General features: G+C 43.9%; 1 protein-coding gene across 5 annotated transcripts in view; it reads right to left on the bottom strand.

Annotated features, from left to right (window-relative positions):
* Positions 1-299: 299 nt before the first annotated feature.
* The window catches only part of LOC119853212 (muscular LMNA interacting protein), a 187,922-nt gene continuing 162,761 nt past the window's right edge, over positions 300-25,460 (bottom strand). For all 5 annotated transcript variants that reach the window (XM_043510378.1, XM_043510376.1, XM_043510377.1 and 2 more), the window contains 4 exons: positions 12,807-12,860; positions 9,869-10,030; positions 1,473-1,507; positions 300-463 (listed from right to left, as the gene is read on the bottom strand). In XM_043510378.1, the coding sequence (XP_043366313.1) occupies positions 9,872-10,030; positions 12,807-12,860 (213 nt within the window). In that variant the 3' untranslated portion in view covers positions 300-463; positions 1,473-1,507; positions 9,869-9,871. The remainder of the gene's footprint in view (positions 464-1,472; positions 1,508-9,868; positions 10,031-12,806; positions 12,861-25,460) is intronic.

Below are 25,460 nucleotides of genomic sequence, written 5' to 3'. Positions count from 1 at the left end.
GGAAACATTCTGTGGCCTGCAAGGCCAGTGGCCTTAGTCTTCATTAATTAATGTTTGGAAATGGATTTATGCAGAAAATGAATCACAACAAACACTGTTCAGTATACATACACACACACACACACACACACATACATTGAGAGAGAGAGAGAGAGAGAGTCCAACTTTATTTAATTTAAAAATATAACTTGTTTTCTAAAGAAAATGTGATCTATGCTTTGTGGCATGCATTAAAACTACAGCAAACATTTAAGGACACTATACATAGATTTGCCACATTCATTTCTGTATCTGTGGGGCTCTTTTCGCTGGTACCTTCTAGATTATTTCTTAAAAACATCTCTGAGTGCAACTGCTGCATTGCAGTTAATACAAAAGGAAGCAACATTGAAAAAACAACAACATTTAAATCCATTTGAGGCATTGATTTCATTTCAGCATTGCAACAGGCTTCAAAATACAGCTGAAAAAAAAAGAAGAATTTTCACATGCATGTAACTAGAATACAAAAACCATATAGGACCAGATCCTCAGGTGGTATAATAAGTATAGCTCCTCTGATGACAACAGAGCCACCCCAATGTACACCACCCGAGATTCTGGCTGATAAATACACAATGTTCTGTATCAACCCACAAGCATAATGTACTGTCTGCAAGAACTATGTTAATTTACCATAATAAATCATTAACTTTAATGGAACTATCCTGATGTGTGCATAACCATAACAGAGTAAATACTATAACCTTTGTCATTCTTCACCTCATCTTTCCTATTGCTTACTCCTGCTCGTGTCACACCTAAAAGTATATTGTAAGATATCTGGGGAAGGGACCATGTCTTTGAATACATACCAATGCCTAGCTCACTTTTAGGTGCTGTAAAATTTGAAATAAAAGCTGTAAAAATAAGTAGTAATTCAAAAAGCATCTGTTTTAATTATGAAGCCGATTTACCAAATTATCTTTAAATTTATATTCTAAAGTGACTATTTTTAACTGTAGAGTGCCATTAAGTAAAATTATATGTTAATGGATACAGTTGGAAAGGTCAGTCATAGATAGAACATAATCTTAATTAGTTCAATTTGGGTAAGAAAAAAATATACAGCTAAAACATTCTATTATATTATGTAAACACAGAAAAACTTTCTTAATGTGAAGTTAAAATTGTGGGTAGTAGAGCTGTTAGTATAACTCATTTTTCAGGCAGCTGACAGTTTCAAAAAACTGGAAAAAAATCATCTGGGGTCAACCCCAAACAAAAGTTTTTCAGCATGTGGCTAATCAAATAACAATAAGAATAAGAATTATTCAATTAAATTGACACAAATTTTTAAAATGTTTCAGTCGATCTTCACTTTTTTGCTCGAAATAAGATTCAGCTGAAACATTTTGCCTAGCTTTAGTTGTGGGTACATTTTAGTGGTCAGATTGTAACCAAGACAGTTTAAGAAAAAATTTAATACTTGCCCTGGCAGCTGGACAGAAGCTCTCTCATTGGCAGTCTGTAGGAGACAAAAACGGGGAAGAGAGAAAATGATGTGCAGAAAAGAACAGAAGCTGCAGTATGGTATATAGGCCTAATCTTGCAAACACTTTATGTGTGGATAACTTGACACATACAAGGACAGTCTTATCTTTTTAAAAACAAAGTTCTCTGCACTCATGGTCACCAAACTATTAATTACACCAATTGAGTTAAATAGAATTATTCAAGTGAGTAAAGTTACTCACCTGTGTGTTTGTAGGATCATGCCTTTTATAGTAGAAATCAATTTCAGTAGATACAGTTTGATTATTAACTCAGAGAACACATGGACAGATACAAATTAATGTGAAGTCTAATTAGTTATACATCAGTATACTATTCACTTTGTTTGATGAAGGTTTTATGTTATCATTTAAAATACCTGTTTCAGAGCAGTTTCCCTCTTTTGAAGACAGTATAAAATATTCCTATTATTATTTAAATATAACCAGTACAAAAGCCATGTGTGAAAAACAGACAGAATTTAGGGGTATAGCAGTTAGGATAACATGCTAGTTTTTGTCACACTTAATGTATCTCAGATTTACATGGCATATGCATTACTATCTTTTCAGAGATTTTGCATTTGAACTGACTGTGGAATGTGGCTAAGTAACGTCTTCCCTGTAATTTTTAATCTAGAAAATATTTTAGGAATACAAAATATAAAAAAGTATAAAGCAATACTTATTTTTTCCTCTAATATTATGATGTCCTAACAATAGCCTTGCATGACAATGTACTAATAACGATAACTAATTTTCTGCTTTCCTAAAGCATGTACAAATGTCATTGAAGCTGGCAAAGAGTATTGACTAAATTCTGCTCTATTATATTCTTGTAGATACAGAGTAATTCCATTGATCTCAGTGGATTTATTTGAGATTTACACAGATGCAAATTAACATAATTTGTTCCTACTTGCTTTTTAATGCACACTAGGAGAATGTAGGTCATTGTCCCCCTCTAGAGGCTGGTCCATTTAAAAAGATAATGAGCCTGCTACAGTTAATACCTGAGGGTCTTAGTCCTTTAGCTTAAGTGGTGGAGACTCATACTTTTAGTATTCATTTAGAGGTTCATTATATTTTCATTTAGCTAAATTGTTACAGAAATGTTGAGTAGACCTAGTGCTGCAGGCCTTGTTCAGTCAGAATGCACTGGTGTCAACTGGAAGTTTTGCTTCAGGGAGGGATGATACAGTTTGACCCAAAATAGCATTACCCCTTTGTGACCTGAGCAGCTAGTCAAAAGTTCGGGGCCTTGGAATATTCCAGTTGGGAATAGAAATTGATGATGGAGCCTAGAATTTACTTGGATACAATTTTCTTTATTTACAAGGAATGTACAAAATCCTGCATCTGAGAACGAAGGAGGAACCAAAGGCAAAAGGAGCAGTTTCTTAGCTTACAGCCCATGCTTCTTTTCAGCCAGCACCCCTGACTTAGAATCTCTCTTGAGGTTTCCTTCAGGATTGCATCATGCTTAAAGGCTTCTGCTTGGATTTCTTCAGGCTGTCTCTGTCTCTCTCTAGTTCGGTGTTCCGCCTTCCCTCCCTGCCACTTCCCAACAGAAAATCTCATTATTCAGCCAAAGCCCCCCCCGCAACAGTCCACAACCCCTTTGTTTTAGGTGGGGGTTGGGATTAATTTATCCTTGCATTTAGGTTAATTGAAGGATGAGTTCACACACCCATTATTCTCAATGAGGTTTTAACTCAAGCCATAACATGGTTTCACCCAGTTCATAATAATATTTTATCAAAATAAGGAGTGAAAAAAATACAGTTCACATTCTGCAAACCATTATGCTCAGAGGTCTCTGTACTTTAAAAACTATCTCATGGGGTTGAGGGCAGGTTTGTCTGTTCAGTTGGGTTGTGTTTTGTGGGTGTGTATTACAGCTACTCTTTGTCCCGCTATCTGTTGCCTAAATCTATTACTGTGGTCTCCACAGTAGTATCTATGAACACCTTACTGCTTACTAGCCCCTTATATACAGCTGTGGAGCCCATACTCCACAGATCAGCAGCAGCTGTGCTGAGAAGACTGCACTACCCCCAGATCTCCAATAGGAGATGTTGACCTCACATGCCCTCCAGGAACCCTGGCTGGCTATAGAGCTGGCAGGAATTCCTGCTTCCAACTGTCCTCTATCCGGAGGGTAAGATTGCCTTTTTGGAAAGTGTAGACTATAGAAGAGGGCATGTGCTGTGATGCAGGACACAGCAGTCTGAGGGGCTGAGCTTGGGGCTTGGGGACAGGACCAGGGAGCACTCTGAGTGTGTGGGGCCTATGAGCCTGCTTTGCACATAAGAATCGGCCAGAGCCCAAAGCAAATTAAGCCAGAACTAAAGAGCTGAGCTTTAAGAGACAGCCAAGTTTGTGTCTGATGGAGGCATAGTTCCTTTTAGGCATTTGAAATGTATACTATACTCCCATTGCCTCTTTGCAATGACACTCAGGGTTTTTACACTCTAATAGAGATGCTGGCATAAATCTGGGTGTTGGAACGATTCCTGCCTCACTAGACATTGTAAGAGTTGGGAACATCTTAGTGGAGAGGGAAGGCCCCAGCACATGGCTATATTGAGACTACTGCAGTAGCCTTTATCAACACAAAAATGGCACCTGAGCTGGTCTGCATCATGGAAACCCAGTTTATTGATACTGCAGGTCCAGTGCTCGCTCATCTTGTCTGCCCCCTGACTACTCATTTCACCACAAACCTAGGCTTGTACAGGATGGAGGGGGAGTAGCCATCCTATTCTAGCCTAGCATCAAGTGCAAGAGAGGTCACTTGGAGACAAAACAAAAGTGGGCTCTTAAATCCATATTTTGGCACTGAAATTAGGCACTCTAGAATGATAGGTTTCACCTAACTCTGGGATTTTGCCCACAAGGTAGATAATTAAGGGTGTAACTGCTATCATTTGTGCCCACCATTAATTGTTAGAATAGCACTATGCCTCTAAAACTGGACTCTGGGTTAAATATTAGAAAATTTTTGAAATTTGGTCCATAGTATATTATGCCCATTAGATGATGGACACATCTTACTCTATGTTAGATTCCATATATAGAGAACCTATTAATTATTATGATTAATTAATGCTGGTCTTTGACCTGAAACATCCCTTAGGTAAATAAAGATTGAGGCTATGTCTATATTACAGACTTCCGGTGGTATTGCTGTGTTGGTTAGATATCAATCACACCTCTCACATCCCTGACCAAAATAGCTGTGCTGGCAGAAGTCTGTAGCGAAGATGCAGCTGTACCATCAAAGCTGTACTTTGCTCATGTGTGGTTGAAATAAGTAATACTGACACATAGTGCAGTATAATGACAGCTTTCTGAGTAGCAGCCGTGTTAGTCTGTATTCACAAAAAGAAAAGGAGTACTTAGTGGCACCTTAGAGACTAACAAATTTATTAGAGCATAAGCTTTCATGAGCTACAGCTCACTTCATCGGATGCATTCAGTGGAAAATACAGTGGGGAGATTTATATACACACACAGAGAACATGAAACAATGGGTTTTATCATACACACTGTAAGGAGAGTGATCACTTAAGATGAGCTATTACCAGCAGGAACCGGGGGGGAGGGGGAAAAGGAGGAAAACCTTTTGTGTTGATAATCAAGTTGGGCCATTTCCAGCAGTTAACAAGAATGTCTGAGGAACAGTGGGGGGTGGGGAGAAATGACATGGGGAAATAGTTTTACTTTGTGTAATGACCCATCCACTCCCAGTCTCTATTCAAGCTTAAGTTAATTGTATCCAGTTTGCAAATTAATTCCAATTCAGCAGTCTCTCATTGGAGTCTGTTTTTGAAGTTTTTTTTGTTGAAGAATAGCCACTCTCAGGTCTGTAATTGAGTGACCGGAGAGATTGAAGTGTTCTCCGACTGGTTTTTGAATGTTATAATTCTTGACATCTGATTTGTGTCCATTTATTCTTTTACGTAGAGACTGTTCAGTCTGACCAATGTACATGGCAGAGGGGCATTGCTGACACATGATGTCATATATCACATTGGTAGATGCGCAGGTGAACGAGCCTCTGATAGTGTGGCTGATGTGATTAGGCCCTATGATGGTGTCCCCTGAATAGATATGTGGACAGAGCTGGCAACGGGCTTTGTTGCAAGGATAGGTTCCTGGGTTAGTGGTTCTGTTGTGTGGTGTGTGGTTGCTGGTGAGTATTTGCTTCAGGTTGGGGGGCTGTCTGTAAGCAAGGACTGACCTGTCTCCCAAGATCTGTGAGAGTGATGGGTCGTCCTTCAGGATAGGTTGTAGATCCTTGATGATGCGTTGGAGAGGTTTTAGTTGGGGGCTGAAGGTGATGGCTAGTGGCGTTCTGTTATTTTCTTTGTTGGGCCTGTCCTGTAGTAGGTGACTTCTTGGTACTCTTCTGGCTCTGTCAATCTGTTTCTTCACTTCAGCAGATGGGTATTGTAGTTGTAAGAATGCATGATAGAGATCTTGTAGGTGTGTGTCTCTGTAACCTCCGTGCAGAACACAATGCCATCCACAGCCTCAGAAACAACTCTGACATCATAATCAAAAAGGCTGACAAAGGAGGTGCAGTCGTCTTCATGAATAGGTCGGAATATGAACAAGAGGCTACTAGGCAGCTCTCCAACATCACTTTCTACAAGCCATTACCCTCTGATCTCACTGAGAGTTACCAAAAGAAACTATACCATTTGCTCAAGAAACTCACTGAAAAAGCACAAGAACAAATCCGCACAGACACACCCCTGGAACCCCGACCTGGGGAATTCTATCTGCTACCCAAGATCCATAAACCTGGAAATCCTGGACGCTCCATCATCTCAGGCACTGGCACCCTGACAGCAGGATTGTCTGGCTATGTAGACTCCCTCCTCAGGCCCTACACTACCAGCACTCCCAGCTATCTTCGAGTCACCACTGACTTCCTGGGGAAAATCCAATCCATCGATGATCTTCCTGAAAACACCATCCTAGCCACTATGGATGTAGAAGCCCTCTACACCAACATTCCACACAAAGATGGACTAAAAGCCGTCAGGAACAGTATCCCCGATAATGTCACGGCTAACCTGGTAGCTGAACTTTGTGACTTTGTCCTCACCCATAACTATTTCACATTTGCGGACAATGTATACCTTCAAATCAGCAGCACTGCGATGGGTACCCGCATGGCCCCACAGTATGCCAACAGTTTTATGGCTGACTTAGAATAACGCTTCCTCAGCTCTCGTCCCCTAATGCCCCTACTCTACTTGCGCTACATTGATGACATCTTCATCATCTGGACCCATGGAAAAGAAGCCCTTGAGGAATTCCACCATGATTTCAACATTTCCATCCCACCATCATCCTCAGCCTGGACCAATCCACACAAGAGATCCACTTCCTGGACACTACGGTGCTAATAAGCGATGGTCACATAAACACCACCCTCTACCGGAAACCTACTGACTGCTATTCCTACCTACATGCCTCTAGCTTTCATCCAGATCATATCACACAATCCATTGTCTACAGCCAAGCTCTACGATATAACCGCATTTGCGCCAATCCCTCAGACAGAGACAAACACCTACAAGATCTCTATCATGCATTCTTACAACTACAATACCCACCTGCTGAAGTGAAGAAACAGACTGACAGAGCCAGAAGAGTACCCAGAAGTCACCTACTACAGGACAGGCTCAATAAAGAAAACAACAGAACGCCACTAGCCATCACCTTCAGCCCCCAACTAAAACCTCTCCAACGCATCATCAAGGATCTACAACCTATCCTGAAGGACGACCCATCACTCTCACAGATCTTGGGAGACAGGTCAGTCCTTGCTTACAGACAGCCCCCCAACCTGAAGCAAATATTCACCAGCAACCACACACCACACAACAGAACCACTAACCCAGGAACCTATCCTTGCAACAAAGCCCGTTGCCAGCTCTGTCCACATATCTATTCAGGGGACACCATCATAGGGCCTAATCACATCAACCACACTATCAGAGGCTCATTCACCTGCGCATCTACCAATGTGATATATGCCATCATGTGTCAGCAATGCCCCTCTGCCATGTACATTGGTCAGACTGAACAGTCTCTACGTAAAAGAATAAATGGACACAAATCAGACGTCAAGAATTATAACATTCAAAAACCAGTCGGAGAACACTTCAATCTCTCCGGTCACTCAATTACAGACCTGAGAGTGGCTATTCTTCAACAAAAAAAACTTCAAAACCAGACTCCAACAAGAGACTGCTGAATTGGAATTAATTTGCAAATACAAATTAACAATGGATTAATTAACAATGGATACAATTAACTTAAGCTTGAATAGAGACTGGGAGTGGATGGGTCATTACACAAAGTAAAACTATTTCCCCATGTCATTTCTCCTCACCCCGCACTGTTCCTCAGACATTTTTGTTAACTGCTGGAAATGGCCCACCTTGATTATCAACACAAAAGGTTTTCCTCCTTTTCCCCCTCCGCCCCCCGGTTCCTGCTGGTAATAGCTCATCTTAAGTGATCACTCTCCTTACAGTGTGTATGATAAAACCCATTGTTTCATGTTCTCTGTGTGTGTATATAAATCTCCCCACTGTATTTTCCACTAAATGCATTCGATGAAGTGAGCTGTAGCTCACGAAAGCTTATGCTCTAATAAATTTGTTAGTCTCTAAGGTGCCACAAGTACTCCTTTTTTTTTGCGAATACAGACTAACACGGCTGCTACTCTGAAACCTGTCATTATGCAAGGCACTGAATTTAGCCGTATGAAGTGGAAGTCTATCAACTTCATGAAAAAACTCGTACAGATACAGACAGACATCATCTTCCTCTCCAAATGCAAACAGATGGACATCATACCAAAAGGACTGAAGATAAAAAATCCATTACAATCTACATACCACACAGACTATGCTGACAACTTGTGCCACACACTCTCAAAGAAACTGCAGAACCAGCTGCATCTGCGTTAAGAGCACTTTGCTGGTTTATGCTGTGTCTACACTGCCACTTTCAGCACTAAAACTTTTGTTGTTCAGGGGTGTGAAAAAACACCCCCCTGAGCAACAAAAGTTTTAGTGCTGAAAAGCACCAATATAGATAGTGCTTTATCGCTGGGAGCTGTGCTCCCGGCGATAAAGCTACCACCGCTTGTTTGGGGTGGGTTTTTCTTGTTGTTGTTGTCGTTGTTTTTTTATCACCAGGAGAGCTCTCCCCGGGCAATAAAGTGTGTCTACACTGCCTACATCACAGTACCACATCTCAGTGCTGCCACTACCACACTGTGAGTGGGTAATGTAGATACATCCATAGTATACTGGTATTCCTATACTGGTAAAGTACTCTGTAGACATGTCCTAAGAGTAATGAACAATAGCACTATGGCCTATATTCAGACTTCCATAGGGTTTTTACATTGCACAACTTTTCCCATTAAATTCAGTCATGAAATATTGCCACTGGCTATAGTGAGAGCAGGACTGGCCTCCTTGTTTAAAATCTCATGAACTTACATGAATGACTGTGACATGATGGGTTAGATCCTGGCTACAGATAAGTCAATGGAGCCAGGATTTGCCCCTTTTCTGTGCATGTGTGTGTGTGTGCGCGCGCGCATGCTCAAACCTTATCCCTTTTCCATCTATACACAAATCATGCTAACCCAGGGTTCAGACCCAGGGTCCCAGGACCTCATGAGATCTGTCTACACAGCAAAGAAAAACCTACAGTTGGCTCATGCCAGCTACTCAGGCTCATGGGGCTGGGTCTATGGGGCTGTTTCATTGCTTTGTAGACATCTTGGCTTAGATGTCTCAACTCTTGGACCCTCCCACCCCATAGAGTCCTGGAATCCAGGCTCCAGACCAAGCCCAGAAGTCTACACAACAATGAAACAACCCCCCAGCCCAAGCACTGGGAGCCTGAGTCAGCTGACCCAGGCCAGCTATGGGTATTTAATCGCGGTGTAGACATATCCATTGAGATCACAGACAGAACAACAGATGCATTAACTCAGGAAAGATCAGATGTACCTAGGGTGTCTTTATAATGGAAATTGGTTCAAGGACTTAATTATAACAGAATTCCAAGACCCTTATATGTTTTAATATGATGATGATAAGCACACATGCTCAATGCCTGCAGACGCTTTATGACTCCATGTGGATATGATTTTCAGAGATTCAATTGCCAGACTCAGTTCAAGGTATTATTAGAGTAACTGTAATATAATATGTGCATCATAACCCTGGCACACTATAGACTGGGGTACAGTAACATATGATGACAACTAATTAGAAGTATTGCTGTACCTATTAGCTGGTTTTTGCAGGAGCATCCCCCACGTCCACTCTGAGTGAAAAGCGCTCACTGCAGAGAGGGCTTTCGCTGTCTGGAAGTTTTCCTTTGCTTGTCTTTTTGCTTTCACAGATGGGAGGCAAATCTGATTTACTTGGTGCTGCTGCAGAATGAAACTAAAATTGCATGAAAAATAAAACACAGTTATTCTGAATCCAGTTTGGAACCTTTTTTTTAAATTAATACTTGGGGGAAAATAAAATGAGTTACAAAATGAGGGGCTGGCAACCACGCACACTCTACCTCATCCAAAAAAAAAAAAAAAAAAGACAAAGTTGTTGGTGTTTCCTACAGCACCAGACTATTCAAACTTCCTTATTCTCATGTTGATACAATTGATTTCTTCTCATCATATTATGTGTCTTTTTTTAAAAAAAGTATGTAGTTATAGATTATTTTAGATATAGAGAACCTTACTGGTGAAAGCAGAGACAGCAGGGTCTGGAGTGCTCATTACAGCAGAAAGAGCAATGTTGGTCTTCTCAGTTGATTGCCTGACACCCATAGTCTATACTATTAGGAAAAGTTGGTGGTGTATTTCTTACTTTCTAAAAAAGTAGTAGTAAAACAGATGCTTAATTCCTGCACCTTAAAACATGCTGAGCCAGGTCCTGACTCCTCTTTCTCACTGCAGTGAAAAGGAGGCAGAAAGCTGCATAATTCGTCAGATGGGGATTCCCCGAGGTAGGGCGAGTCTCCAGGTAATAGGAGGCAAGGCCACAATGCTGCTACATTCCAGCAAGACCCCATCCAGTGGAAGGTCCCAAGGGAGTCATTACCAGTCAGTACAATTTAGTGCTGAGGTTTCTCTTAGTTGCACCAGGGCCAAGTTCTGGCCAGCTGCAGGACTGGGATAAAGGGACTATTTCCTGCACCGCCACAACTTATGTCACTTTCTTGGTCCTCAGGCTTCTCCCTTTGTGTGTGCCCCCTGCAGCAGCCTTTGGCAATGAACCACAATGGAAGAGGACACCTCTGTCCGTATCCTTCTGAGGCTGAATGGGGGACTCTAGGCACACCTTGTACACTCTCTACTTCTTCCTAGGCATTGAAGGACTTTGCTGTCTCCCAGGAGGGTCTTTGTGACGTTAGCTAGCCCACAGTCCACAAGTCACATTGTGTTAAAAATAAGATTTATTAAAAAGTCAGAGAAATCAAATTGGGCCTGAGTGGGTTAACCCTAGGAGAGCTGAGAGTCAGCAGGCCCCTGGTTCCCTCCCAGTACTGGCTGCTCAAACTCCAAGCTGGGGCTGGATAGACAGCACTGGTGGGGAGAAATTCAGCTTGCAGCAGCTTAGCCCTCCCCGCTCTCCTCCTCCTCTTACACTGCTGGAGAGTATGGCAAGAGGGAGAAGGGAATTTGCAGGAGGGGGTCAGGGCTGTGGGCTGGGGGTGCAGGCTCTGGGGTGGGGCCAGGGATGAGGGGTTTGGGATGGGGCTCAGAACTGGAGAAGGGGATTGGGGTATGGGGTTGGGAATGGACTTACCTCTGGCAGCTCCTGGTCAGCAGTGCAGCCAGAATGCAGAGGCAGGCTTCCCTCCTGTCCTCCGGAAGAAGCCAGCAGCAGGTTCAGCTCCTAAGTGGAGGCATGCAAGCGGCCTCACACGGCTCTCGCCTTCAAGCGCTGCCCTTCCCCCCAGCTCCCATTGGCCAGAAATCGGCCAATGGGAATGCAGAGCCAGTGCTTGGCGCAGGGGTAGTGTGCGGAGCCCCGTGGCCCCTCTCCTAGAAGCCAGATCCGCTGCTGGCCACTTCCAGGGCACAGCGTGGTGTCGGAACAGGTAGGCACTAGTCTGCTTTAGCAGGGCAGCACTGCCAACAGGACTTTTAACTTTTAGCGATGCTGACCAGAGCCTCTAGGGTCCCTGGGTGCTAAGCAAGGTGACCAGTGCCTTATATGCCACAACCTCATACTGGGTAGCAACCCAAACTTTCAAAAATACTGGCCTAGTGGCTAGAGCACTAGACTGGGTCTCAGGAGACCTGATTTCTATTCCCAGCTCAGCCACTGGCTCACTGGGTTTGTTACTTGGGTTTGTTACTTCCCCTCTCTGTGCCTCTGTTTCTCCATCTATAAAATGAGAATAATGATCTTGATCTCCTTTGTAAAGTGCTTTGAGATCTACTGATGGAATGCACTATATAAGAGCTAGGTATTATTATTATGCTCTGTCCCAAGAACAGCATGTAGAGGAAAGCATCAGCTCTCATATGAAGTGTGTATAATCTGGGATGGTACGCATTAGGTTCATACAGCTTAGAGAGGGAAGAGACCTATATTAGTTCATTAAATCCATTCCCCAGCAAATGCAAGACCTAGTCCACTCAATACTTATAATACACTGTTACTGAATTTTACTTTAGCTGAGGAAATGATGCTGGGCAACACATGCTGTAGCGAGCTGCCCGTTGTCCCTTGTATTTTAAAAGAGGGTTCTGTAGGTGTTCTCCCAAGTTCAGCATGTTCATACTTCCAAGGAGCTGCTGTAAAAGCAGTGTCTTCTGGTATTTTAGAACAGGAGCTACTACTTTACCACAGTCACTGCCAAGTGGGAAATGCTGGGTTTTCAAATGGAGCTCCCTGTATATGTTTTACTAGTTCTCATTCTGAGTCATTTAACCTTCCACAAGCACAAATCAGAAACATGGAACACAGTGCTACCTGAGCTTCTTGAAGAACACAGGATCCAAAACCACACTATATTTGTTTGTTAATAGCAGTGAAACACAACCATTTACACAGTCCATGTGTTGGGCCAAAATCCTTTCTACTGGTACACTTTTTGTGCCTCTGAGCCCACCATATGTTATGTTAACTGCAAAAGCCAGTCTGAGCTGGTGCTCATAGATAGCATGCCTGTAGTGATAAAATGTAAACGTCATTCAGTTACCTCCTTGGAGCTGAGTGCTTTGTTTTCTGGAATAGGCACTATGGGATGACTGGGCTGCAGATGCCAAGGATGCCACAAGAGAGCGAGAGAGTAAGTGAAAAAATATTCAGTTATAAGTTAAATTTTAGTAGACATCAGAACAACATTATCAAAGCTCCTTAACAACTAACATGCACAGGGCAGCTACGTACCCAGTTCCCACTGACTTCAGTGGGTTCTGGGCCCCTAACTGCTCTTAGGATATGTCTACACTGCAAGTGAAGGTGTGATTGTAGCATGGGTGGGCCTACCCTAGGGTGACCAGATAGTAAGTGTGAAAAATCGGGACGGGGTGGAGGGTAATAGGCGCCTATATAAGAAAAAGCCCCAAATATCAGGACTGTCCCTATGAAATCAGGACATCTGTCTCACCCTAGCATACCAATGCTAGCTTGATTAAAGCACAAGTACTAGTAGTAGACTAAAATGGCAGTACAGGTTTCAGCATGGGCTAGCTGCCTGAGTATAAACCATGGGTGGAGCAAGGACACTAGATATGTTCGCAGGTTGCTAGCCAGCTTGTGCCACTTTGTATCACTATTGTTATCTATGACAGGTTTCAGAGTAGCAGCCGTGTTAGTCTGTATTCGCAAAAAGAAAAGGAGTACTTGTGGCACCTTAGAGACTAACAAATTTATTAGAGCATAAGCTTTCGTGAGCTACAGCTCACTTCATCGGATGCATCAGATTGTTATCTATGCTAGCTACATTACAGCTAGCATGGGTATGCCTATCTATGCTACAATCACACTTTCACTCTCTGTGCAGAGTGAAGTGAACTCTTTGTTCCTTTAAAAATCTCTGGCCCAAGATATAGGCCAGTTTCCATCTAATCACATTGCCATATAATTTAAAAAAGCACTCGTCACTCTGAAATGACTCAGTCAGAATCCTAGCAAGGACAAATGCCTATGTAAAGGGAAGGTTTAGTATGAGACAATGCACGCGCAAGTACTTAGAACTCTAATCTTATTATTTCCAACACTTAGCATTTATACCTTCCTAAACAGCTCCCAGGAAAGCTCTCCTTAATCTTGGCTTTCAAAGACACTAGTCTTATAATTCTTTAACTAAAAATACCACTGAACAATTATTAGTACATTCAAAGGAATGTGTCTTGATGATTCTTTAACACTGTGTGATTTGTATCTGAGTACTGAAGACCTGATCCAAACTCCATTTAAATTAATGTAAAGACTTCCAGTGACTTCATGATCTTTGGATCAGGCCCAAAGCAAATACATAAACCAAACCATACAGAGATAATGGTAGGTTCATAGGACTGCAATGTTTTAATAATCAGATGAAATATAGATCTCGTATTTTTAATTTTGTTCTCTGAATGGATTGGTTTTATGGATTTAGCTTTACAGAAACCTAGTTTTCAGTGTGTCAAAATCACTGCTCTGTGTCAGCAAAAACAACGTGGAGTCCTCATGGCACCTTAGAGACTAACAAATGTATTTGGGCATAAGCTTTTGTGGGCTAAAACCCACTTCATCAGATGCATGGAGTGAAAAATACAGTAAGCAGTATAAATATTACAGCACATGAAAAGATTCCAAACCACCATTAACGGCCCACACTTTGCATAATTACAATAGGCCCTCAGAGTTATATTGTATATTTCTAGTTTCAGATACAAGAGTGATACATTTATACAAATAGGATGACCACACTCAGTTGATTATAAGATTTGTAATGATACTTTACAAGAGACCTTTTGCATGAAGCATATTCCAGTTACATTATATTCACACTCATTGGCATATTTTTATAAGATCATATAGTGTGTCACACCCTCCTCCTGAACTTACTGCCAGAGACTTGGACACTGACTATGGTGGAGGCAGTATAGCTAAAATTCCTCTTTGGGCTCCCCTCTGGGGCAGACACTCCTGTGTTCCCCAAAAGGGGAAAGTGACCCTGGATCCAGCTGTGGGCTCACAGCTACCAGCAATGACAGACCTTTCACTGGCCAACAAAATTTCGCCCCCTTTTCACTCAGGTTGGGCTTGCTTCCAGTGACAGAGTCCTTAGGGTTTGTTCCCACCGCAGCAGTCACCAGGACCCCAACTTTCAGCTCCAAGATACATGTCTCTGTGCACCTCTTCCACTCCATTACAGCCAGTTCATGCTTCTGGGTCTTAATTGCTTTGTCTTTTAAATCCAGGGTTTGCTGGTGGGCAGCCTTTTATTTTTCCAGGGCAGCCTTTTCCTGGGCAAATTGCACATCAATTTCCATTAGTTTTCCCTTTAGACTATCACTCGATTAGCTGGGATACCACAGAGAACCCCCTCCTGCCAGAACAGGCACCCTTGCACTCCTGTCTTGCTAATTTAAGACACTCCAGTCAGCTTCAGCACAGACACAGAGGTTGGGCCACACCATCTGCAGTTCATTGAAACTGAGATGCACTCAGCTCAGGGGCTTCTTAGTTAACAGAGACTTTCACAACACCCATTGTTCAGCCTTTCTGGGCAATTTGCGCAGTTTTAGCTTCTTCTGATCTTCCCTCTTACTTATTTTGCTTCCTTTTCTGTCCCTACTTCCCTTACCTGAAATAAGCAACCAGAAAATAACAAACCAGTAAGCACTTTGTCTGTTCTCCAGCCACCACACTTAAAACCACGACCAGTATCTCAAAGCAATCAGCTGTGCACAGATCCTGCTCGACTACACCACTGTGATGGGTTGGATCACAGAAACTCCCTTGGGAGCTGCCATCTGATGTGCCAAGACTACTTCTGCCCCTCTTTCCTGCACAGTCATCTTAGGACTACAGTGCCCTGCCTGGTTTGAGCCAGCCCCACTAGCCTGCTCCAAACCCAGACCCAGGTCTGAACCATGTCCCCTAACAGCTGTAGGCTTAACTGAAAGCAGCTTACAGAAATGTTCCTGTCCTTGACACTCAGATGCCCAACTCCTAATGGGGTCCAAACCCTAAATAAATCCGTTTTACCCTGTATAAAGCTTATACAGGGTAAACTCAAATTGTTCACCCTCTATAACACTGACAGAGAGATATGCACAGCTGTTTGCCTCCCCAAGAATTAATACATACTCTGGGTTAATTAATAAGTAAAAAGTGATTTTATTAAATACAGAAAGTAGGATTTAAGTGCTTCCAAGTAGTAACAAACTGAACAAAGTTAATTACCAAGCAAAATAAAATAAAACATGGAAGTCTAAGTCTAGTACATTAATAAAACTGAATACAGATAAAATCTCACCCTTAGAGATGCTTCAGTAAGTTTCTTTCACAGACTGGACACCTTCCTAGTCTGGACACAATCCTTTCCCCTGGTACAGCCCTTGTTCCAGCTCAGGTGGTAACTAAGGGATTCCTCATGATGGCTGCCTCACTTTGTTCTGTTCCACCCACTTACATATCTTTTGCATAAGGCGGGAATCCTTTGTCCCTCTCTGGGTTCCCACCCCCTTCTTCTCAATGGAAAGCACCAGGTTAAAGTTGGATTCCAGTTCAGGTGACATGATCACATGTCACTGTAAGACTTCATTACCTACTTGCCAGCACACATGTATACAGGAAGACTTACAAGTGAAACAGAGCCATCTACAGACAATTGTCCTGGTTAATGAGAGCATCAAGATTCCAAACCACCATTAATGGCCCACACTTTGCATAATTACAATAGGCCCTCAGAGTTGTATTTTATATTTCTAGTTTCAGATACAAGAGTGATACATTTATACAAATAGGAAGAAGACATTCAGTAGGTTATAAGATTGTAATGATACTTTACAATAGACCTTTTGCATGAAGCATATTCCAGTTACATTATACAGTATTCACACTCATTAGCATATTTTTATAAAATCATATAGAGTGTGTGTCACACACACGTTATTTTGCAAGGAATGTGCAATCAATGTGGGTGGTTGCTGTAGATGGATTGCTTTCTATTTACCAACCAGACAGCAATTAAGTACTCCGGGGGGGTATGAAACACCCACAGCATGCGCGAAAAAAGTAGTTGACTGGGAAGGTGGAGAGCTGAGAGTGTGACTATCATTTGTCTCCATTAAGAAAAAAAAAACCCACTATGTACAAACTGTGCACATAGGTCACCCAAGAAAAATGTGCTTTTATTACTATTCCCTTGTCCTACCTTCTCTTCTCTTTACTTATTGCCCACTCATCTTTAAGTTTCTACTCCAAGACCAGGCACAAATCTGCCCTGTTCTACTCCATAAATCTCATCCCCTATGTCCCTCCTTAGTCCCCCACAATAATCCCAATCTCCCTACAACCACACCCATCTTTGTCTCCTTCTCTGACTCTCATTCGTGTGCCTTCTTGTAAAAGTGAAAAGCCACAGTGCATGAGGAACTCACACAGGAAAAGAATACACTACAGAACTTATCCCTGAGCTTTCTATACATACTACCAGTGCATATGCTCTACCAATAGCTTTAATTTAAGGGAAGCAGGTGAGGAAGAGTGGGAATGAACAAAGACTTAACTGCTTAATGAATATTTCAGTGAAAGAATAAAGGAAATAATGATAATACGGTATTGAGCAGAGGAGGGCAAACGTTCCAGCCCGTGGGACCATCCTGCCCAGCCCTTGTGCCCCTGGCCCCACCCCTGCTGTCCCCCCTCCCCCGCAGTTACACCACTGCACGGGAAGCACAGATGGTTCTGTCCAGGCAATGGGGCTGCGAGCTCCTACCACTCTGAGCAGCATGGTAAGGGGGCGGCAGCGGCGGTGCATGGCAGCAAAGGGCGTTGGGTAGGGGGTCTCAGGGGGCAGTCAGGGGACAGGGAGCAGGGGACGGTTGGATGGGGCAGAGGTTCTGGAGCGGGGCGGTCAGGGGTCGGAGAACAGGGTGGGTTGGATAGAGCGTGGGAGTCCTGGGGAGCCTGTCAGGGGGCAGGGAGCAGGGGGAGCTGGTTAGGTGGGGGGTGCCAGGAGGAGGCGGTCAGGGGACAAGGAGAGTAGGGGTGTTGGAGCTTCTGAGGGGGGCAGTCGGGGTGGGAAGTGGGTGGGGGAGAATAGGGGCAAGGGCCAGGATGTTTGGGGAGCACAGCCTTCCCTACCTGTCCCTCCATACAGTTTCGCACCCCAATGTGGCCCTCGGGCCAAAAAGTTTGCCCACCCCTGGTATTGAGACATCAGTGGATTGTGCGTCCAATAATAGTACCTTATTTCCAACTTCTGAAGTATAAAAAGCCTTAAGCACTGTCACTGGAGACCCCATGTGGTCTAGTGGCTATAGCATTGGATTTGAAATCCAGAGACCTGACTTGGCCCCTAATGTGCTGTCTAACCGTGTGGAGTCAATTCCCTTGTCTGGGTCTCTCTTTGCTCTCCTACCCTTTATCTGCCTTGTGCATTTAGACTAAGCTTCAGAGCAGGGGCACGGATTGTGTCTCACTGTGGGTTCATGCAAGCCTCTTGGTCTCACCGTCGCTTCTTTCAAATCCCTCTTCAGTACCCACTTCTGTTGTGATGCCTCTAAGACAGGAGTGGGCAAACTTTTTTGCCCAAAGGCCACATTGGGGTTGCAAAACTGTATGGAGGGCCAGGTAGGGAAGGCTGTGCCTCCCCAAACAGCCTGGCCCCCACCCCCATCCATCCCCTCCCACATCCCTCCCCTGACTGCCTCCCTCAGAACCCCTGACCCATCCACCCCCCTCGCTCCTGGTCCCCTGACCGCCCCCTCCTGGGTCTCCCCACCCCAACTACTCTCCCAGGACCCCACCCCCTATCCAACCCCCCCTGCTCCCTGTACCCTGACTGCCCCAACCCCATCCACAGCCCCATCCCCTAACAGGCCCCCTGGGACTCCCATGCCTATCCAACCTCTCCTGCTCCCCATCCCCTGACCACCAGCCCCCGCAGAACCTCCGCCCCATCCAACCACCCCATCCAACTGCCCCCTGCTCCCTGTCCCATGACTGCCCCCCAGGACCCTCTGCCCCTTATCCAACCCTCCTCCCCACTCCCTGCCCCCTTACCATGCTGCTCAGAGCACCAGGAGCTCAAGCCTCACCGTCCAACTGGAGCCAGCCACACCACCACACGGCCCAGCAGAAGCAGTGGGCCAGAGCACTGGTGGTGTGGCAAGGTGAGGCTGCAGGGGAGGGGGAACAGCCAGGGAGGGGCTGGGGGCTAGCCTCCCCGCCCAGGAGCTCAAGGGCTGGGCAGGACGGTCCGGCGGGCCAGATGTGGCCCGTAGTTTGCCCACCTCTGAGCTCACAGCACAGAGAGAAGGTCAGTAGTTACAAAATAACACAATACTTTCCACTTACAGCATATAGGTCTTCCCATCAGAGAAGCTCAAAGTGCTTTCCAAAAAAAAAAAAAATTAATTAAGCCTCAGAAACCCCCACCCTTGTTAGGTAGGGAATTATTCTTCTTATCCTTAAAATCAGGCTAAAATTACATACTTGGAATTTGACCAGGACTAGCTGTATTTTATGAGCTTTTTAATTGTAGTTGAAATTAGAGATAATTAAGACCACATTTCAGAGTCCAAATTACATCAATATTACTAATAAAACTAAAGTGAATTTTAATTGTACCCATTTGTTCTTTGAAATGTGACGTTTCCAAAGGTGTCTCAGGTCTCTCTGCTGTTTTCTTTTTCTTAGAATCCCTGAAGACTTATTTATACGCCAAATAACAGTGGGGAATTCTCTGGAAGCTTCTACATTCCAACAGGCCAAAGATGTAAAGTTTATATATGCACCTAAAGCTAAGCTTCCCTAGAGCTCATGGCTGTTTGTTCTGGGTCTTTGGCTCAGTTTAGTATCAATAGAGCAAGCATCTGTGATGTTTTGAAACAATCTGCGTTTTTCCAGAGTTTGGGAGTGTTTGAATCTGCAGGGTTGATTCAGGTCCATCTTTTCAACAAAGAAGAATCAAGGTATCATATTTGTTTCCTTTGTAGCTCTCTTGCCCACAAAAGTTTGCTTGATTGTCCTCATTCAAGGCATTTATTTCTATTTTCCTGCTCAACGGCTTTATAATCAGCAAAATAATTCCTGAAGTCACTTTCAATTTTTTTGGTTTGACTAAGGAAAATATTGCCCTGTGCTGGTGTTCCAAATTACAGAACCATTTCTACTAGGAACTGGCTTTTGTTTCCCATTTTCTATATGTACTTTAGCTTCCAAGGTTTAATGGAAACGGAATTGGAGACACATCACATTGGCCACAGAATTAAAACTGAGGAGCAGAAACAGGTATTAGGACAGGAGTAGTGTTTGTGTTTGTTTTTCTTGTGGCTTTCCTCCTGGAACCAAGGCACAGATATCACACGATAATCAGGGTATCAATAAATATATAAATAAATAAATAAATGATATTACAGGCACAACAGCAAACTATCCCTCTGCGAAATAAAGATAGAAACAATAGTAAAAGGCCTATATGGCTCCATCCGGAATTCTTTAATGACCTGAAAATTAAAAAGGAATCCTACAGACAATTAAAACATGGACAAATTGCGAAGGAGGAGTACAAAAGAATAGCACAAGTATGTAGGGACAAAATCAGAAAGGCTAAAAGCACATGAGTTATAACTAGAAAGGAATATAAAAGGCAATAAAAAGAGGTTCTATAAGAATATTAGGAGCAAGAGAAAATGAAGAAAAGTGTAGATCCTCTACTTAGTGGGAAAGGATTGCTAATAATGGATGACATAAAGAAGACTGACGTGTTCATTGTCTCTTTTACTTGTCTTCACTAAAAAAATTAATTGCGAACAAATACTTTACACAATTAAAATTAAAGGGGAAGGAGTGAAAGCCCAAATAGGGAAAGAACAGGTTAAAGAATATTCAGATAAGTTAGACATATTTAAGTCTGCAGGGCCTATTGAAATTCACCCTCAGGTATTTAAGGAACTAGCTCAAGTAATCTCAGAACTGTTAGGGATTATCTCTAAGAACTCAGAGGATGGGAGAGGTCGCAGAGGACTGGAGAAGGGCAAACATAGTGCCCATTTTTAAAAGGGGGAACAAATTGGAAATGGAGAATTATAGACCAGTCAGCCTAACTTCAATACTTGGAAAGATACTGGAACAAATCATTAAATAATCAATTTGTGAGCACCTAGAGAATAATAGGATTATAAAAGAGCCAAAATGAATCTCTCAAGAACAAATTGTTCTAAACCAACCTAAATTCCTTCTTTGACAGGATTACTGGCCTAGTGAATAGGGGGGAGCTGTAGATATGATCTATCTTGATTTTAGTAAGGCTTTTGACACAGTCCCACATGACACTCTCATAAGGAATGTTAAGAGTTGTTATCAAGAGGACAGTGATCTATTGTTTTCCATGTCCACTGAAGATAGGACAAAAAGTAATGTGACCTTAATATGCAGCGAGGGAGATTTAGGTTGCATATTAGGAAAAACGTTCTAATTATAAGGCTAGTTAAGCACCAGAATAGGCTTTCATGGGAGATTGTAGAATCCCCATCACTGGAGGTTTTTAAGAAGAGGTTAGACAACCACCTGCCAAGGCTGGTATAGATATACTTTGTCCTTTCTCCAGTGCAGGGTGCTGGACTAGCTGACTTCTCCAGGTCTCTGCCAGCCATACATTTTCTATGATTCTACAATAAGGTTTGTTCATAGACTAAAAGCAAATTATCAGTTGGAATCAGATTTCCTGTTATCTCTGGTGCTGCTAAATATGAATGGTTTTTGCTTCCTGGAATGGGATTGTTATGTCCGAAGATGTTAATGGACACCATCATATGGGACATTAATTTAAAGACAATCTCTGATCTCATTAAGGTTGATGGGTGTGCTAACTACTCATGCTGAATGGAGGAGGGATTAAACTCCCAGTATGCAGTGATAACTAGAAACCATTGGAAATCACAGAGCCTTTGCACAGAGCCTGTGACTTTAGGGAGTTCCCTGGTACTGACTGAAAAGCAAGGGCTAGGAGATAGATTGTTTGCCATTGAGTGCGTAAGTATGCATGAGAGGCAGTAAAGAAGGGAAGTAGTCATGAATGTGGCCCTGGGAGGAAGCAGAGAGACAGCTTCTTTTGAGCACAGAACTCACTGGACAGGTAAGCTGGATTTCTAAGCAAGAAAACTGCCTGTTTGTTTGCCCACAAATCCCAAGGCAGTGCCAGAGAGAAACACACACAGAAGATACCATAATAGTAAGCTTTAACATCTTCTGGCAGCTACATGTTCAAATCTGTAGAGGAGACGTCACTAACAATTTTCCTAGCTTTATCTCTATTGTAGGGCTGGTCTACACTGCCAAGTTTTTTTTTGCTAAAAGGCAGCTTTTGGCAATAAAACAGAAGAGATGTACATATTACAAAGTCACTTTTTGCGACTAAACTCCACAGTTGCAGCACTGTAAAAAAAACCACCTCAACGAGAGTCATAAGGCTTTTTGCACCAAGATTTTATCACCGTAGTGCTAGTGTAGACACCATGCTTGATTTTAGCACTGTTATTGGCCTGTGGAAGTGTCCCACAATGCCCATCCTGACCACTCTGGTCAGCAGTTTCAACTAGGCTGCCAACTAAACAACCTTCCAACCCTCCCCCTTTAAAGCCCTTTATTTTGAAATTCCCCTTCCTGTTTGCTCAGCATGAACAGCTCACATTGCATCCTCCCAGGTAACCATGGCGGCTCCATGCAGCAAACAATCTCCCGCTTGGACCACTGCGAAGCTAATGGATCTGATGAATATTTGGAAAGAGGAGGCTGTGTAGTCCCAACTGTGCTCTAGCCATAGGAATTTCGATTCCTATGGCAAGATCGTGTGCACCTTGCATGAAAAGGGATATGAGCAGGACATGCTGCAGTCATGGGTGGCGAGTTCTATGGGCCCGTGGTGCCCGGGCACCAGGAATATTTGTGTCCCAGGAACCCGGCTCCAGCAAAGTTTCCCACCTCCCCCCACACTTCTCCCGGCCCCACCTGCTGCCCCAAAGCAATTTAAAACAGCCCGGGGGCTCCTGCAGCCACCCAGCAGCGCAGCGGGGCTGAGCGGCTTCCCGCACGCTGGTTCCACGTGGCTGCCGACAGGTCCTTGGAGCCTGTGTGAGAGGGTTATGCCGCTGCATGCTGTCCCCACCCCAAACACCCCTGCGGCCAATGGGAAGCTGCAGGTGCGGTGCCTGGAGACAGCAGCATGAGGAGACACCCCCCCAGCCTGCCCCCCAGGAGCCGCTGCCGGAGGGGTTGCCCCACGTGATCATTGAACCCCCCTTTCCAGAGCCTGCACCCTGCACCCCTCCTGCACCCTAATCTCTTGCCCTAGCCCAGAGCCTGTACCCAAACTCCATCCCAGAGCCTGCACCCCAGTCCCCATCCCCCACCAAATTCCCTCCCAGAGCCTGACCCCTCACACCCCCTGCACCAAACTCCCTCCCAGAGCCTGACCTCTCACCCCTTCTGCACCCAAACTCCCTCTCAGAGCTGCATCCCCACCCCCTCATGCACCCCAATTGCCTGAACCCCAGACCCCCTACCCCACCCAAACTCCTTCCCAGAGCCTTAGGCAGATGTGTGTGGGGAGTTTGGGGGTGGGTTCTGGGCACCACCAAAATTTCTACAAACCTGCTGACCCTGGCTGCAGTGCAAAGCAAAGGTAAAGGAGCTGAGGAATACATACCACAAGGCAAGGGAGCCAAACCATTGCTTCAGTGCTATGCCACAGACCTGCTGTTTTTATAAGGAGTTGGAGGCTATCCTAGGCAATGACCCCACCTCCACTGCCAAGAGCACCGTGGATACTTCAGCAGGTCTGGAGCCAATGGAAAGTGTACCTAACCCACTGATGAAGAGGTGGAGGCTGAAGAAGATGTGGAGCCTACGGTGGGGGTCTCCCAGTGCAGCATCCAGTCAGGAGCTGTTCTCCACTTCAGAGGTGTCTAGCCAGTTTCGGCAGTCACTCTCTGGTGAGTCAGAAGCAGGAGAGGACACCGTTAGTAAGTGGTTTTGCTTTGTGAAGTTCTGAAGTGGGTTGAGGGCAGAGAAATGTACAAGGCTGGCTGTTTCAGAGTGGTAGCAGTGTTAGTCTGTATCAGCAAAAACAATGAGGAGTACTTGTGGCACCTTATAGACTAACAAATTTATTTGAACATAAGCTTTCGTGGGCTAAAACCCACTTCATCAGATGCATGGAGTGGAAAATACAGTAGGAAGATATATATATAGTAGTACATGAAAAGATTGGAGTTGCCTTACCCAGTGGGGGGTTGAGACCAATCAATTAAAGTGGGCCATTATCAACAGGATGAAAAATCACCCTGATTACCACTACAAAAGTGATTTTTCATCCTGTTGATAATAGCCCACGAAAGCTTATGCCTAAATAAATTTGTTTGTCTATAAGGTGTCACAAGTACTCCTCGTTGTTAAGGCTGGCTGTGTTTCTGTGTGCTGGGCATTTCTACGTGCAGCTAAGCAGTATGGTGGAACAGGGAGTGAGTTGATGCACTCTGAGATTTCACAAAAATACTCCAGAGAGACCTCTAGGAAACTTTCCCAGAGGTACTCAGCAATTCTCTGCCAGAGGTTCCTTGGTAGAGCTGCTTTGTTCCTTCCCCCACTGAGAGACACTGTCCCATGCCACTCTGCAATTACTTGGGCAGGGGACCTGTCATAAATATAAAGGGAAGGGTAACCACCTTTCTGTATACAGAACTATAAAATCCCTCCTGGCCAGAGGCAAACCCTTCCATCTGTAAAGGGTTAAGAAGCTAGGATAACCTCGCTGACACCTGACCAAAATGACCAATGAGGAGACAAGTTATTTTCAAAGCTGGAGGGGGGGAACAAAGGATCTGTCTGTCTGTCTGTGTGATGCTTTTGCCGGCAACAGAAAAGGAAGGGAGTCTTAGAATTTAGTAAATAATCTAGCTAGATATGCGTTAGATTTCTGTTTTGTTTAAATGGCTGGTAAAATTGCTGTGCTGAATGGAACGTATATTCCTGTTTTTGTGTCTTTTTGTAACTTAAGGTTTTGCCTAGAGGGATTCTCTATGTTTTGAATCTGTAAGGTATTTACCATCCTGATTTTACAGAGGTGATTCTTTTACCTTTTCTTTAATTAAAATTCTTCTTTTAAAAACCTGATTGCTTTTTCATTGTTCTTAAGAGCCAAGGGTTTGGGTCTGTGTTCACCTATGCAAATCGGTGAGGATTTTTATCAAGCCTTCCCCGGAAAGGGGGTGTAGGACTTGGGGGGAAAGACATTTCCAAGTGGGCTCTTTCCCTGTTCTTTATGTAACACTTTGGTGGTGGCGGCATAGGGTTCAAGGACAAGGCAAAGTTTGTACCTTGAGGAAGTTTTTAACCTAAGATGGTAAGAATAAGCTTAGGGGGCCTTTCATGCAGGTCCCCACATCTGTACCCTAGAGTTCAGAGTGGGGAAGGAACCTTGACAGGACCAAAGCTGCACACAGATGAGCAGCATAGGGACCGGGACAGAAGCCTCAAGCATGTAGCAGATGCACCACTGCTTCCTTGCTTACCCTTAGGAATGAGATAGCTTCTATAGTGAAACCCCCCGTCCCCATGGCAAACGGTGGGAAAAGTTTAGAGTGTTACCCCCCCATAAGTGCCACGCGACTGGTTGTTGCAGAAAAGCAAC

The sequence above is a fragment of the Dermochelys coriacea genome, chromosome 3 (assembly GCF_009764565.3).
Source record: "Dermochelys coriacea isolate rDerCor1 chromosome 3, rDerCor1.pri.v4, whole genome shotgun sequence".
Taxonomy (NCBI): Eukaryota; Metazoa; Chordata; order Testudines; family Dermochelyidae; genus Dermochelys; species Dermochelys coriacea.
The sequence above is the reverse complement of the archived record's forward strand: the minus strand, read 5'-3'. Positions and strand labels throughout refer to the sequence as shown.